At 36.2% G+C, this 16,231-nt stretch overlaps 2 protein-coding genes across 3 annotated transcripts in view; one reads left to right on the top strand and one right to left on the bottom strand.

Moving 5' to 3' along the window:
- RBM25 (RNA binding motif protein 25) overlaps positions 1-15,919 on the top strand; it is a 52,452-nt gene extending 36,533 nt beyond the window's left edge. For both annotated transcript variants that reach the window (XM_042252725.1, XM_060418252.1), the window contains 8 exons: positions 91-180; positions 2,943-3,016; positions 4,340-4,490; positions 7,507-7,831; positions 8,208-8,482; positions 9,038-9,136; positions 10,201-10,248; positions 13,316-15,919. In XM_042252725.1, the coding sequence (XP_042108659.1) occupies positions 91-180; positions 2,943-3,016; positions 4,340-4,490; positions 7,507-7,831; positions 8,208-8,482; positions 9,038-9,136; positions 10,201-10,248; positions 13,316-13,408 (1,155 nt within the window). In that variant the 3' untranslated portion in view covers positions 13,409-15,919. The remainder of the gene's footprint in view (positions 1-90; positions 181-2,942; positions 3,017-4,339; positions 4,491-7,506; positions 7,832-8,207; positions 8,483-9,037; positions 9,137-10,200; positions 10,249-13,315) is intronic.
- LOC105606498 (small ribosomal subunit protein uS15-like) lies at positions 5,850-6,366 on the bottom strand. Its single transcript, XM_042252729.2, has one exon. It carries the CDS (start codon positions 6,358-6,360, stop codon positions 5,905-5,907), a length of 456 nt encoding a protein of 151 aa, XP_042108663.1. The 5' UTR covers positions 6,361-6,366; the 3' UTR covers positions 5,850-5,904.
- Positions 15,920-16,231: the final 312 nt, after the last annotated feature.

A 16,231-nucleotide genomic window follows, 5' to 3' on the forward strand; every position in this document is an offset into this window, starting at 1 on the left:
ATTGATAAAAGTTGGTACTTAGTAGGTTAGTCAAAAATTTCAGAACCTTTTGTATACATTTTAAAAACTTTTGACAATTTGTCTTGTTAGCGCCTTAAGAATTGGGAAATCAGAGAACGAAAGAAAACCCGAGAATATGAAAAAGAGGCTGAAAGAGAAGAAGAAAGAAGAAGAGAAATGGTAATTTTCTTGTTTAAAAATAAGTGGTTTTTCAGATAAAAATCAGATCAAATCATTTAAGTAGAAGTGACTTTATAATTAAAAAGTATCATCTCTCATCAAAAAACCTGAGCTCCAATATAAATAATATTTCAAGTGAAGTTGAGACAGTTTCAGTACAGCAAGATGTTTCTTCCTCCTATTCTTTTTTAAAATATTTATTTTTAATTGATTGATTGCTTTACAATATTGGTTTGACTTCTGTCATACATCAACATGAATTAACCATTGGTGTACATATTTCCCCTTCCTCTTGAGTCTCCCTCTCGCCTCCTTTTCTTCCTGTTTTTCACATTTTGGCCTCCTATAAACTAAATTATCATTTGGCATATTGTCAAAGTAAACCTGTATATAATAATGTATAAAATGAGGATTTATAGAACTTTCTTTGATTAAACATCTGCAGCATTTTTTAATTTGAAGAGGGTTTTAGAGGCTTTGATACTCTATCGGTGTAGTATATTTGGGTGAAGGAAACAGTCTTACGAGAAGATCTGTTTTTAGAAATCAAAATTACTGACTTCAGTATATAGCACTTATGAGTTACTGTTTTTCCTTATGTTACTATAATATCCTTCCTTTTAACTACACTATAATAATGAATTATAATAATAATGAATAATGCAATTATTTTTTGCATTTACACTTTGATAAGCTAATAGTGAAGCAATTGGCATAGGTTAATGAAGTAAAATGATGAAAAGATAATATATTTTATCATAGTATTTGCTTCTATAGTATGTTCCATATGTTCTGTCTTTGCCAGAGATTCATGAAAGTTTCTTTATCTCCAGTTTGGAGTCTATTCTCCCAAAAACATCATTAAAGTTAGGAACCTTCTTCAAATAGCTTTTGAACATGAGACATAGATGGAATTTTTGTAAGTAACCAAAGGGGTGCATACAGCAATTAGATAGTATGGGTTTTCTGGATGGCAGATCTTTTAAAGTCCTAGAATTATTTAAAGTGATTTTGATTTCCCTGGATTGTAGCTCCCATTCTATAATTTGTTCTTAACCCTTAGGTTAGAAATAGAGAATAATATAGTAAAAGACAAAATACTTTTAACAAGTGATTCCATTTCCTATAAGCAAATCTGAAACCTGTCTTTCTAGAGAAAGGTTTCCTATTAGTAATTTTTTGGGGGGAAGCTTAAAAAACCTCCAGTTAGAAAATAGTTACTTGTCAGTTGAAAAATGTTCAAGGAATTTGAAAAACGTTCAAGGAACAGAAGTATGTAGTATAAAAAGTGAAAGTTTGTATTCCTCATGAGAGGTCACTTAAGTTAATATTTTAGTACATACCTATGGATCTTCCTGTGTTTCATCTAGATATTTGTAAATATGGTCATCACTACCTGGCAGTCTACTTGCATTCATTTGGCAGATTTTGTGTTAGGTCCTGGGTGTATAGGAATAACTAATACTTTTTACTCTTTGAACAATTGGATAGTATTGTCAGAGAGATGAAGTAGTTACTGCACTGTGTGCGTGACTGTTTTGGGGTATGATAAAAGTGTGTTTACAATATTTTGGGAGGGGAGTATAGAGAAAGTGATTAATTTTGTCTGTGAGAAGGAGTCGGTCATGAATAGATGGTTAGATTGGGGAAGTTTTTGTGTGTGTGTCTGTGTGTGTGTGTGTGTTGAGGGGGTAGTCTTTAGAGTGATAACATTTGTAGACAGGAATCTACATCTGCTTTTCATATAGATATAATAGTTGTTGGGCTTCCCTGGTGGCGCTAGTGGTAAAGAACCCACCTGCCAATGCAGAAGATGTAAGAGACGAGGGCTCCATCCTGGGTGGGGAAGATTCCCTGGAGGAAGGCTTGGCAACCCACTTGCCTGGAGAATCCCCATAGACAGGAGTTGGCAGGCTACAGTCCATAGAGTCAGACATGACTGAAGCGACTTAGCACGCACACATAAAAGTTGTTAATACAGTAGAGATGTAGATTATAAATACTAACTTTAAAATATTTTTATATCTATATAATGATTAAATAATATTTCTGTGAAATATAATAGTAGTTGTATTTAAAATTCAAAAATAAGAGCAAGAAGTTTCTGTACTTCCATGTTTTGTGTACTCAGTCTGGCATTACCTTTAGATTGATATATAAACATGATTTAAAATTTTAATCCTTCATTTCATAAAAACTACTATTTGTACCATCATCTTCCTGTAAATGAAAGTGTAAAATATTCTTGTCCAGTTAACAAATTCAATAAGATAACTTTTAGTTTTGTTTCTTGGTATGCTCAGGTTTCATTAGAAAAAAATTACTATGAAGATTATATAGGGAAAATTTTGTAGCATACTCTGTGGTTTCCATTTCATAGATAAGTTCTAAATCTGATTTGCTTTTTAAAAAGATTTTACTTATTTTTAATTATTTTTGGCTGTGCTGGGTCTTTGTTGTTGTGCATGGATTTCATTACTCCATGGTATGTGGGATCTTCCTGGACCAGGAATTAAATCTATGTCCTATGTATTGCAAGGCAGGTTCTTAATCACTGGACCATGAGGGAAGCCCTGATTTGCTTTCAAGAATAAAAGATTTTAAAAATCTAATGTTATTTACATTTAATATATGAAGTTTATGAGAATTGAAAAAAGTTCAAGTGGTATGGATAAGAAAAATTTGTTCCCAAGAAAGGGGGAAATGTAATTAAAACTGCTTTCATATTAATTTTCCACATTTTGTCCTTCATTTCTTCAAAGGCAAAAGAAGCTAAACGACTGAAAGAATTCTTAGAAGACTATGATGATGATAGAGATGATCCCAAATATTACAGGTGAAGAAGCCTTGCTTTATGAACTCACACTATCAGTTTATTATTAGCTGTATTTTTTGCACTAGAGAGTGCAAGTTCACTCAGTGGAATGAGAAAGAAAAATCTTTGACTTCATCTTGTAATTACCCCTGTAGTCGATAATGCTGTTTTCCAGGAGTTGGGGCCTGTTGCAAAAGAATCGACAATTCTATGGATCTTCTTTGGAAGGAAGTTCGTAATAGTATTAAAACAGATGAACTTTTCTTCATGCATTTTAAAGAACTTCAGTTTTTATAACAAATTTCAACATGCCTTCATGATTATCTAAGGTGGTCTAGAAATTTTTGTCTTCAAGGATTTCTAGAGTGCTACGTAGTAATCTGAGTCTCCCCCTCTCCTACCCAGTTACTTTACTATTATGATGTGAGATTTGTGAAGCCTGTCTTTTCTCATCTCTTCCCATGGCTTTTCTTGACTTCTCTCATTCTTTTAACACTTACAACACATGGTGAAATTGTTTGCTTTGTTCTGTTCCCTCCATTCCAAACTATCGTTTCCCTAAAGTTATGGGTACTGTTTTGATTTTTTTCTTCTCACTTTCCTGAAAGAATCTAGGCATGTAGTGAATGCATTTAATATGTAAAATTTAATACACTGTAGGCAAAATAATCAAAACATTGGAGTAACAGCTTATTGAAAGAATGCCAAGGATTTGACTTTGTAGAAAATGCAAAATAAAATTACTGAATCATAAATAGCAGTACGTTATTTCTGAGATGTAATAAAGTGTTAGATAGAACCTCTGCTTTCTCTCAATTATGCCCTGCTTCCTTCTGTGATTTTTTTTTCCCCCACAAGGAGAGGAACTGATTTAAATTGAGCACACATCGTTTCTCAGCCTTTTGGCTAAGATTAAGTGTAAATTGAACACACAAAACTATTATTAGGGATATTACTACTGCTTGTATTAATGTTTCACAGTTTGGCATCCAAGAAAACAAATTATGTGTTATAGAGTTTCCCTGTGGAATAGGTATAAAATGAGCGCATTCTTGGCTGAGAAAGCCACTTTTTTAAAAAAAAAACAACCTGTTTTAGATACACATTTAGAATGACTTCATTCTGAGGCATGGTGATATGTGACAAGACAGTGCTTACTTATTCAGCATTAACCTGTAGAGAGCATGCTGTCTTGGGTGTTTTACAGATAGAGAGCATTAAGACAGTCTCCAGTCTCTTAGAATGCAGCTTCTAGTATGGAAAGAAATTGCTTATGGAGACACAGTGTGTAGTAGTTGCTGACCTTGAGTATTAAGTCAGGCCTCTTGTGATATGCTTTTGCAGAGGAAGTGCTCTTCAGAAAAGATTGCGTGATAGGGAAAAGGAAATGGAAGCAGATGAACGGGATAGGAAGAGAGAGAAGGAAGAGCTGGAGGAAATCAGGCAGCGCCTTCTGGCAGAAGGGCACCCGGATCCAGATGCAGAGCTCCAGCGGGTAAGATACATTCGAAACAGTGTTCTTTTAAGACTGTCACATCATTTTAAGCCAGCTGACTGTGATGGAGTTTATAAGGGAAATGTTTATTTTCCATGCATCTTGCTATTTTGGGGGGAAGATATTAGTACTTTTTATTATGCAAGTCATCGGTATTAGTTAATTTAAAGCATTATTTTCAACATCTTCTATATGTCTTATTCCTTGATTTCTGTGAAGTGTTGCTTGTTAAGTGAGTGTCTTTTAATGTAACTGTATTTACGAACCTGTCCTTCCCTATGTGTCATCTGATAGTAACTTTTGTAGTTCTCTTGTTGCCACCTTAAATATTTTGATTCCAAAATAAAGATGTTTTCGTGAACAGCTTGTCATTTAAAAGGGAAAAAGTAAAACTCTGTCGTAGGACATGGCATACCAGTTCTTGCTTTTAAGAATAGTATGTCATATTAGAAAAGTTTTTACTTAGTGTATCATGAATCTAATACTACAAATTCTTCATGTCAACTTAAAAAAAAAATCTGTTATATGCTGTTAACAGAAACCTTGTCTTCTTACATGTCCATTTTATTTTTCACAATGAAATAGTATTTTTTCTGCTAATTCAGTACTTACGTGAGTAAATAGAAACTTTAGGCAACATAGAAGCCAGTAATGAAAAAGTGATTTATCAGCCAGTTATAATCATTCTAAAGTGTCTGGTTATTTTAAAAATGTTTTCACACATGTAATGGGAATATAAAGCTGTTTTCTAATTATGTGGTGTTTTCTAATGTACTTTTTTTTATTTTTAAATTTTTATTGAAGTATGGTTCATACACAGTATTATATTAGTTTCAGGTGTTTAGCAATTTGATGTTTATTATACATTATGAATTGATAGGTCTAGTAACCAAGTAACCGTCTGTCACCAAACCAATATTATTATAACAATATTGACTATATGCCTTATGGTGTATGTAACATTCCCCATAAGTTTTTTTAATAACTAAAAGTTTGCACCTCCTAATCCCCTTCACCTATTTTGCCTGATCCCCTCTGGCAGCTACCAGCTTGTTGTGTATCTGTGTGAGTCTGTTTTGTTTTCTGATGTGCTTTTGCATCAGGTGTAATCTTCTACACAGAATTTCTCCAGTTTCAGCCCATGTATCTATTATCTGTTTATGGCTGTGCTGAGCTTTCTCTAGTTGTGGTGAGTGGGGGCTGCTCTTCAGTTGGGGTGTGCAGGTTTCTTGTTTTGAGGACTTCTCATTGTGGCTCGTGGGCTCTGGGTCACATGGGCTTAGTTGCCCCTTGGCACGTGGGTTCTTAGTTCCTGAACCAGGCACTGAACTCATGTCTCCTGCATTAGCAGGCAGATTCTTTTTTTTTCTTTCTGTTAAACAGTGATTTTATTGCTTTAGTACAATACACAAATTTATGCAACCAGGGCAGAGGCTGTGAATGACTCGTATTTCCACTTGGGGGGTAGGACTCGTTTGGTCTTGTAGTATCGAGCCAACTGGTGAATACGGCTCTCATTCAGAATCAGAAGGAATTTAGCATCTTTATCCTTTCGGTTCCTCTCAAGATGCTTTCGAACAGCAACAGCTTTCTTAATTAAATGATAGAGATCCTCAGGGAGATCAGAAGCAAGTCCTTTGGACTTAAGAATTCTCAAGATTTTGTTGCCTGTCACAAAACGTACTTGTGCAACACCAGGAGAGTCTCTCAGGATCACACCGATCTGTGAGGGAGTCAGGCCCTTCTTGGCCAGTTTGTATATCTGCTCCTTCACATTGTCAGAAGTGAGCTTCAGCCAGGTAGGGACGCTGCGATGGTAGGGCAGAGCCGACTGGCACAGGCCCTTCCCGGGAGCGTGCATGCGACCCATGATGGCGACTGTGTGGTAGCAAAAGGAGAGAGAGGGTGGGAGAGCCCAGCAGGCAGATTCTTAACCACTGAACCATCAGGGAAGCCCTGCCCATGTGTCTTTTTTTCCGTACCTTTGTCGTCATGACAGTGTTTTTAGTATTTTAAATCCTTACCATTGTAACATTTAGGTTGAGGAATGTTATTATGTTTTAATTTCTAAGTACCAGTGGGTTTGAATGCCATGCAGATTCTTTAGTGGTCATCGTACTTCCTTGTGAGTTGATAGATAGATGGTGATAAGCAGACTACAAATTTTTTTGTAGTTCACAATGCATATTTTTACTTTTGTTTTTTCTGTTTTTGTTTGTTTTCATGCTCAGAAAACTTGCTAGTCTATTCATCCAAGTTTTTAAAATACTCTTATAATACTTTATTATATTTTGTAGCTTCAGGGGGAGTGTTCATTTTGGTATAGGACTTTGACTTCAGAATTCTCCCTCTGTGCCACTTCTTCCTTTTCCTATTTGTGACTGTACCTTCAGCCATTATCAAGAAGTAAAAAATGATTATATATGACCAGGCTGAGGATTTGAGTTGCCTCTTATGTATTGTCTGTACTAGTCTAAAATTTGTGATTATAATTTCTTTAATAAAAATATAAAAAGACTTTTTCACTTTGAATTAGCTATTAGCAGTTAACCTCTGTCTTCTCTGAAAAGTGGATATAAGCCACTGAAGAATGCTAATATATGTGAAATACTAAAAAAAAACATTTTGCTGAGTACCTAATATATGCTGTGGATTTACAGATTCTGATTATAGAAGGAGGCAGTGTTTTATTCCTGGTGAAAAAGAAAAATAGAGGTTTTGTGAGATGAAAAAAAAACAGAGCTGGTTGAATTGAAGATTAGTTCAGTTCAGTCACTCAGTTGTGTCCGACTCTGCAACCCCATGAATCGCAGCACACCAGGCCTCCCTGTCCATCACCAACTCCCAGAGTTCACTCAGATTCACGTCCATCGAGTCAGTGGTGCCATCCAGCCATCTCATCCTCTGTCATCCCCTTCTCCTCCTGCTCCCAGTCCCTCCCAACATCAAAGTCTTTTCCAGTGAGTCAACTCTTCAGGTTCATTTCAGTTAACCAGGTTATTTTCTGGGTTTTTAGATGGAACAAGAAGCTGAGAGGCGCAGACAACCACAGATAAAGCAAGAACCAGAATCCGAGGAAGAGGAAGAAGAAAAGCAAGAAAAAGAAGAAAAACGTGAGGAACCCATGGAAGAAGAAGAGGAGCCAGAGCAAAAACCTTGTCTCAAGCCAACCCTGAGGCCCATCAGTTCTGCCCCATCTGTCTCCTCTGCCAGTGGCAATGCAACTCCCAACACTCCTGGGGACGAGTCTCCCTGTGGCATTATTATTCCTCATGAAAATTCGCCAGATCAACAGCAACCTGAAGAGCATAGGCCAAAAATAGGACTAAGCCTTAAACTGGGTATGCCAGCACTTTCCCCTTCCTTTTGCCTTCGTTTCCCCACCCCCTTACAACTACCTCCGCTTTGCCTTAAGGAAAAAATGAATATGCGCTGCTTGGTAGGTAGATAGAAAAAGATTCTTTAAAACTGCCTTTCTAGCTCACAATTGTTTTCATAGTTCTACTAGTGCTCCTATATCTGCAGCTGCCTCGAGTTCTGAGAAGAAGTGAAAAGTTAAATTTTCTAGCACTTGTGAGTAGTGAGTTATTTTTTACAGTTGGGATCATTCTCTGAGATTTGTGGAAGTACATTTACTCTGCATTTGAGGGATGGTGGGTTGTATAATGTGACATTTGAAGCTTAAGTTGCCATGCTAATACGGTATTTTTACTATAGGTGCTTCCAATAGTCCTGGTCAACCTAATTCTGTGAAAAGAAAGAAGCTCCCGGTAGATAGTGTCTTTAACAAATTCGAGGATGAAGACAGTGATGATGTACCCCGGAAAAGGAAACTGGTTCCCTTGGATTATGGTGAAGATGATAAGAATGCTGCCAAAGGCACTGTAAACACTGAAGAAAAACGCAAACATATTAAAAGTCTCATTGAAAAAATCCCTACAGCCAAACCTGAACTGTTTGCTTATCCCCTGGATTGGTCTATTGTGGATTCTGTGAGTAGCAAATTGTATTTTATCATTTTATTACAAGTTTTTGGTTCTGAATATAGCACATAACTCAGTTTAAGGAGGGTGATAATGTGGCTAGAACTTTGACATGTGCTGTGCTTAGTCACTTAGTCATGGTCGACCCTTTGTGACCCTGTGGACTGTAGCCCACCAGGCTCCTCTGTCCATGGGGATTCTCCAAGCAAGAATACTGGAGTGTTTTGCCATGCCCTCCTCCAGGGGATCTTCCCAACCCAAGGATTGAACCCAGGTCTCCTGCATTGCAGGCAGATTCTTTACCATCTGAGCCACCAGGGAAGCTCAGAGTCTTGAGACTCAGTCAATGATAACACATTATTGTGAAAAGTCTTAGTGGTACTTGAAGTTTTCATAAATTAGAAGCAAATAATCGTATCTTTATACATACTTGTTTTACTTCAACTTGTGAATGATCTTACTCCTCTATATTTTAGCTTTAGGAAAAATTAAGAGATTATATAGGCTTTTTAAGTAAGTGTAATAAAAAGCTCTTCAACTTAGTGTCCGTGCTTTATTTTACAGATATTGATGGAACGACGAATTAGACCGTGGATTAATAAAAAAATCATAGAATACATAGGTGAAGAAGAAGCTACGTTAGTTGATTTTGTTTGTTCTAAGGTTGGTCTTTTACTCTCTCCACCTCCAAATATTTGTTACATACTTTAAAATTTTAGGGACTTTCTAAATTGGATTTTTTGTTGGGCCAAGTCATTGATAATTTAGTTTTAATTACAAGATTCATGGCTACTTATGTGTACCCCTCTATACAGTCTGAGACCCCACACCAAGTGCTTTCATTTCAGAGGGTCAAAGGAGACAGAATTGCTGGCTACTACCAATCTTGCTCTCTCTTTACCCCGAGAATGCCTTGTCACCAATTTCTTGTCTTAATGGTTAGAATGTTGCTGAAGTACAGTTGAGGTTTAGTGGAGACAGCCAGTTGCTTGTGTCAGTTTTTTGTCAGTCATCCATTCTTTGGAAAGAAGCGAAATAGTGTCCTTCAGCATAACAGTGGTGGTAACTGACTGATTACTGTGTGCAAGGTTTCTTTCCTGGCAAGTCCTTTTTTAAAGCATTTTCCAAAACTTTATCTTCTTTAAACCTCCCAACAACCTTAGGAAGTGTAAGTTTCTAACAGTGTCCCCATTCAGTCCGTGAAGAAATTGAGGCTTGAGGAGATTGTGTCTTGACCATGGTTATATAATAAGCAGCAGAGCCAATCCTGTGAAAGTCATGCTCTTGACCACCAGGAGACATCTCATCCTTTCATGGTCCTCTGAAGGCCCAGTCTTAACTTTAATAAGATAGTTACAGTAGAAGCACTGTATTTCTACAAAGGAATAGCTAATTGCATTTTAAGGAAATGCTGTTTTTCCTCTCATTATTGCTCCTTTAACATCAGGAATAGCAAATTATCTTTTCCGCTTGTAATTATTGTAGCATAAACGTTTGTAAGTCTGGGTTTGAATTAGAAGACAGATATGTAGTGATTAAGATCTTAGATTTTGGTGTCAAACTTTCATTGAAAAGAAGGATATTCTGGAAATTTAGAAATTTATAGAAAAATTCTTCAGTCACAAGAAATTTTCATACTAGTTTGAGGATACATTAAAAAATCTTTTTACCGTATAGTTAATGTTTTATTTTCAAATTGGCATTATTATTTTTTTTTTTTCTATTAGGTTATGGCTCATAGTTCACCTCAGAGCATTTTAGATGATGTTGCCATGGTAAGAGAAAATTTACTGTTATTTATATTTTAATTTAAGATCAGTATAATCAAACTTGCTCCTCTGAATTTGGTTGAATTTCTACCTGTATTGGTTCTAGACTCTATAGGACTGAATTAAAATTTGAATATGCATTAAGAGGTTAAAGGTATTCACAGTAAGATATCATTAGACATCAGTAGAGTTAAAATTTTCTTTATCAGTCTCTTCCTTCACCTGTCTTTAGTGTTTGTGTGTGTAAATATAAATTCTGAATCTATTTCATACATTTAGAGAACATTTATTAAGTGTTAACTAGGTAGAACAATGTGCTTAAAAGCACAAAAAGATGGAATAATTACCCTTAAAGAACTAGGAGGGAAACAGGTGTACCAGTATTGATACTACAACATATTTAATATAATGGGTGTATGTAAAAAAGTAATGGAGGCAGAGGTGATAGAGCAGTTAGGTGTTGCGGGTAGTGAGAGAAATCATCACAGAAGTTACCGTCTACACTGAAGCTTGATTATTGTGTAACTGTTTTGTTACTTGAACAGGTATCTGTTGGGTTGGTAGTAGTTGAAAGAATACAAGTGGTGAATTGGTCCAGATAATGGCAAGGTGCAGAGTGTGGCCATGGGAGTTTCTGGGGCAGAGCAGATATCATTGTTTAGAGTATCAACAAACTTTAAGCTGGGTTATAACACACAGAAATTGAAATTGCTGCATGTTGGGACTGGGATTGGAGAGAAATACAAGAACCAGCTGCCATAACGCTCATTTAATGTGGATGAAAGACTAGATATTTCCTAGACAGCTGCTGTTGGAGTGAAGGGGTGGTGTTGTGAGGTCTTGTGAACATCAATGGAGATGCTGTTTACGAGGAGAGAACCAGTGAAGATCCAGAAACTTTCCCTCTGTTGTGGAGACTTAAAGTTTTGAAAGTGAGGAACTTCCTCAGAAGGCCACGAGACTGTCAGGGTCTTCAGGGGTCACATCAGGTTTTCAGTTGAGGGTGGTTAGCATAAAGTGAAATAGAGTCTAAAGGGCTGAGTGGGAACGTAGCAATGGGAAGAAGAGCCAGAGAGGAAGAAGTGTCAAGCATGGTACGAGATGGTAGGTGATCGGGGAACCTTTTATTTTGAGCTACAATTAAAGTTGTCAGGGAGTGGCATAGGGGGTTGCCTAACCAAAAGGAGCTCTAAAGTCAAGATATTAAGTGTTTAAGCACTTTATGATGTCTAAAGCCAGATAACATTAATTTTCTGTAGCCTAGCTAATGTATCTGTTTAAAATTCCTGGGGGGAAAATTGTGAAAAGCTTTTGGTTTTATAATGCTGAGCCTCAGATGAAAGGAGAGATGTGAATAGATCCTTAAGAATAGAATGTCCTTGACCTTCCAGCCTTTCTTTCTAGTTATCCTTTGGGTAAAGAGAGGGCTTTGTAGTTACTCGTGAGTTAAGGAATTTAAAAAAAAAAAAAAATCAGGGAATTCCGTGGCAGTCTAGTAGTCAGGACTCCACAGTTTCACTCTCAAGAGCCCAGGTTCAGCCTCTGGTTGGGGAACTAAGATGCCACAAGATGTGCAGCCAAAAAGAGAAAAAATCAGTGTCTGGTTTGCCTTGGCAAGGATGTAATGACTGTTGTTGAAGATGACATATGTCATCTTTTGACATATCAAAATATGACTCTTTTGATCAGTTGAAATAGTTTGATTTTTGGAGTATAATTAAACTACCATTTAAACACGTTGTTTTTGATTATTTTCTATTTCAGTGTTGACCACAGTGGGAGGAAACCAATTGGGCTAGTGTTTTCAGCTCGTTCTGGTGATAGCTCATGGACCCTGTAATATTTCTTGAATAAATGAGATTGTATATTCAGCTCAAAGAATATCTTGTTCTTATTAGCAATCTTTCTCAGACTGTACCTTCACTCATTTTACATAAGCTAATGAACTTTGGCTGCATTTTTGTGCCTATAACTATATTATGTCTGGGGTACAATTCCATGTTAGTATTGCAGCAAAGTTTCGTTTCTTTTTTTTTTTTTTTTGATTGTGGGATCCCAGCGTTGAACCCACACCGTTGGCATTGGGAACAAGGATTCCTCTAACCCCTGGACCTCAAGGGAATTCCTGCAGCATGGTATTTTTAAATTATAGGTTAAGTTTAGCTCATGGACGTCTGATTTAAGTTCTTTTTTTTTTCATCACTGAGAAATGCAGGGAAATTTTTCAGAAAAATCAAATTTCTGGTTTGTGTTAGGTACTTACTGTACTAAGCACTCTTCAAAGTACTTTGTACATACCGTCTCTTTTAATTCCCATAGTAGAACCAGTATGACATAGCTACTATATCCTCTGTTTTACAGATAAGAGAACTGAGGCTCACTGTAATTAAGTATCCCAACCAAGAGCATGTAACTGGTAGGAGGGAGAAGTGGGCTTTGAATCCCAAGTAATTTTAAATTTATTTATTTTAATTGGAGGTTAACTACTTTACAATATCGTGATGGTGTTTGCCATACGTTAACACTGACCCCAGGTACGCATGTGTCCCTGCCATCCTGAACCCCCTGGTAGCACCTCCTTCCCCACCCTAGCCCTCTGCAGGGCAGCAACGGAGGCACAGATGTAAAGAAAAGGTCATTTGATTTGCCAAGAGGAAAGGACCTTTTATTTATTCAGTAGTCTTGTGTCCCTTGGGAATGACAGTGTTCATTTTGTTTACTATATCCCAGATAACTATATTAAAATGCTATACATGTATTCTCATTTAATATTTCAGTGTCACATGTAATAAGGACTCGGTAAATGTTAAGATTGTGAGGTTCTTGGGGAGAGGGTGAGATACTTAGTATGTACTAAGTATTAGGTGATTATATAACTCATTTGTCTGAATGACTATATTCTTTATAACAAACATGTAGTTTCCTTAGGAAATAGTTATTCAAGACATGTATAAATAAAATAAATGCTAGTTGGTAGAGAAAGGCGATTTTTATTCCATTTGCCTTGTTGGGAGATGCTGGTGATTGCTTTTCTTACACATGTTAACTGGCTTTTTTGTTTTTCCTTTTCTAGGTACTTGATGAAGAAGCAGAAGTTTTTATAGTCAAGATGTGGAGGTTATTGATATATGAAACAGAAGCCAAGAAAATTGGTCTTGTGAAGTAAACTCTTTTACATTAAGAGTTCCATTTCAGATTTCTTCTTTCCCATCCTTCAAAGGACATTAATTTTTTTTTTTTTGTCTTCAAAGACATTTGTGAGATCTGTAATTTTTTTAATGTAGAAAATGTGAATTTTTTGTCCTCTAATTTGTTGATGCCGTGTGTATTCCCTTGGTTGTAAAGACATCTGAACCCTACCATGGCTCTCTTTATACTCACCAGGTACAAATTACTGGTATGTTTTATAAGCCGCAGCTACTGTACACAGCCTATCTGATATAATCTTGTTCTGCTGAATTTGTTCCTTGTAAATATTAAAATGACTCCCCAATTCTTATGCAGAATTGCACTTAATATTGAACTGTACTGTACAGGCACCAACATGAATGATTTTAAATTGAAAAATAATACCAGTCATACCTATTACCCTTACCTCCTTGATCAAAAATGGCAGGCCCTCATGATGGGATGAGATTTAGAGTGTGAAAATTAGCAGACAATCCATTCCTGCTGTATCTCTGTATGAATGTGTTTGTGTGAGTGTATGTATAAAAGTCTTATTTTTTCCTAGTTTGCTTTGGAAATTTCCCTTAAACATTTCCTAACTCTAGAATTGTAAAGGAAACATGGTATTGTGCCAATCCAGATGTCTGGGATAATTAGGTTATTACTCTCCCAGAGCATGGTATTCTCTTGTGGCAAACAACAGTCTATTGAATGAAATGGGTTTCTCTGTTGATGGCTGGCTGTGTCAGCCTCTCCTTAAGGGAGTGTGAATCATAGTGGTTTCCCCCCCTGATTTCATTGTTCAGAAATGAGGCAGATCCTTAGAATCTGGAGAGCTTTATTTTATGCATTTTTTTGCACTTCATTGATACTTAGTTTAATTTTGATGTACCCCTTTGTTTTAAAAAAGAAAGCTTCATTCAGAAACCATAAATGAAAAAAAATCTTAAGGTTATCAAAAGATAAAATTAGGCAATTTTACAGGCTAGAAAACATTTGACAAAATACTGTAGCAGTTTAGCATGGCAGTTTACAAAGTTTACATCTAATTTCTGAGGATAAAGCAAGTCATTTAAAGCAGTTACCACTCATTTGTGTCTGTCAGGGTTTTATATCTTGTGTGTGTGTATATGCAGGCACACACCTTGTTTACTTCTCTGCTCATCAGTGTTCAAAACTGTACTGATCGTGTTCTTAGAGATATACATGAGGCTTTCTTTATTATAGATCAGGACTTCACCAGGGAGCAAAATTACCCCAAAATGTACCAAGTTTTAAACAGTTCTTAACAGAAATTAGGTGCAGCTATTCCCATGTCTGAGTATTTATTTTTTAAAAAGATTGAGGGGGTGTGTTAAAAAAAAAAACCATAAAAAGCATAACTGAACTTGAATTACAAGATTTTTTTTTTACATCTTAAGAGGACATTTGAAAACACTGTTCTTAACATTGAACCATGATGTGCATGGTTCCATTATGTAAATATATCAAATATTAAAAATGTATATATTTGATCTTGGGGACTCATTCTTTCAGAGTCTTGTTAAATAAATGGCATCATGGTGTAGTTATGTGGTGCATACTAGAAACTTAACTTGAAAATATGGGCTGAATTTTTGATGGACTGGAATTTTGAGTATTAGTACCTGAAGGTGAGAAGAGGCCATTTCCCTTATTTTGGATTAGTCTAGACATCTATGGAGATATAGCCCCTTTTAGTGTTATAATATTTTAAGTTGTAGTTTCTGAAGGGAATGTTTTAGAAACATGTTTCTTGCCATTTACAAACTAATTTGCCCGTCTTTTCTCAGATTGATCCCCCAATGTAACTCCTTGTTCGAGCAGTTTATTATGCCTCTCTATCTTCTCTTACATATTACTGCTTCTGAGACATCATATTAGGTTGGTCTTATTTAGCCAGCATTAGCATGGAAGTTTATTCAGGTAGATTTAATCTTCCTTGCTTTGGTCTCTTCTGCTCTTTCAATCCTATTTACCTTAAAAGGGCGTGAAGCTCTTAGGGGCACGTACCGTATACTGCATAATACCTCCAGTGAGATTGGTGTCAGGATCCCAGATTTATATATTAACATTTCTGCAGCAAATGATCTGATCTGACTGATCATTGAATTAAAGACTGCTACATTAATTGTTTAATGTCAGTTCAAGTCAGATTTTGCCACCAAGCTTAAACTTCAGGATCTTCAGAATTTTTCAGGTTTGTATGTAAAGAACCAGACATGTATAAGCATAAGAATAAGCTGGCACATTCTAGTGTCAGTAATATTACACTTTAGAAAATTTCTGCTAAATCGCTTGAAGTTTCTGGGTTGTCTTTACCATTTGTCCATAGATTAATTTCAAATTGGAATCTTTAATCTATATATTGCCCCTTCAAGTTGTTATAAAATTACATGAAAGTCTTGATAGCCATTCTGATGTGGCAGCTAGGAAACAAATATGCTTTCTCTTCATTTGACCCTGTAAATAAAATAATTTTAAATGTGTACATCTGTCTACAGGAAGAAAGTGGTTTTTCCCAAACTTTAACATGCACCTGAATCACCCGGGGAATCTTGTTAAAATGCAGACTTAGTAGGGGCTATGGTGGCCCTGAGACTTTGCCTTTCTGACCAGCTCCCACATGTTGCCAGTGCTAAGTGATAATAAGGACTACTTGATTGTCAGTTCAGGGTCAGTACTGGTATTTTGTGCTAACAAACAGACTGCATAAATGCAGCTTAATTTTTTTTCTTTTTTTCTTTTTAAGTATGTCTTAAAAACATTTTTTGAGGCAAATGGTAAATGATAGTTATCATTT

Source organism: Ovis aries, chromosome 7 (genome assembly GCF_016772045.2).
Source record: "Ovis aries strain OAR_USU_Benz2616 breed Rambouillet chromosome 7, ARS-UI_Ramb_v3.0, whole genome shotgun sequence".
NCBI classification, from domain to species: domain Eukaryota; kingdom Metazoa; phylum Chordata; class Mammalia; order Artiodactyla; family Bovidae; genus Ovis; species Ovis aries.

What these genes read in the sequence shown, in the direction of transcription:
- LOC105606498 (XM_042252729.2), bottom strand. Translation starts at nt 6,360, where the DNA reads ATGGGTCGCATGCACGCTCCCGGGAAGGGCCTGTGCCAGTCGGCTCTG.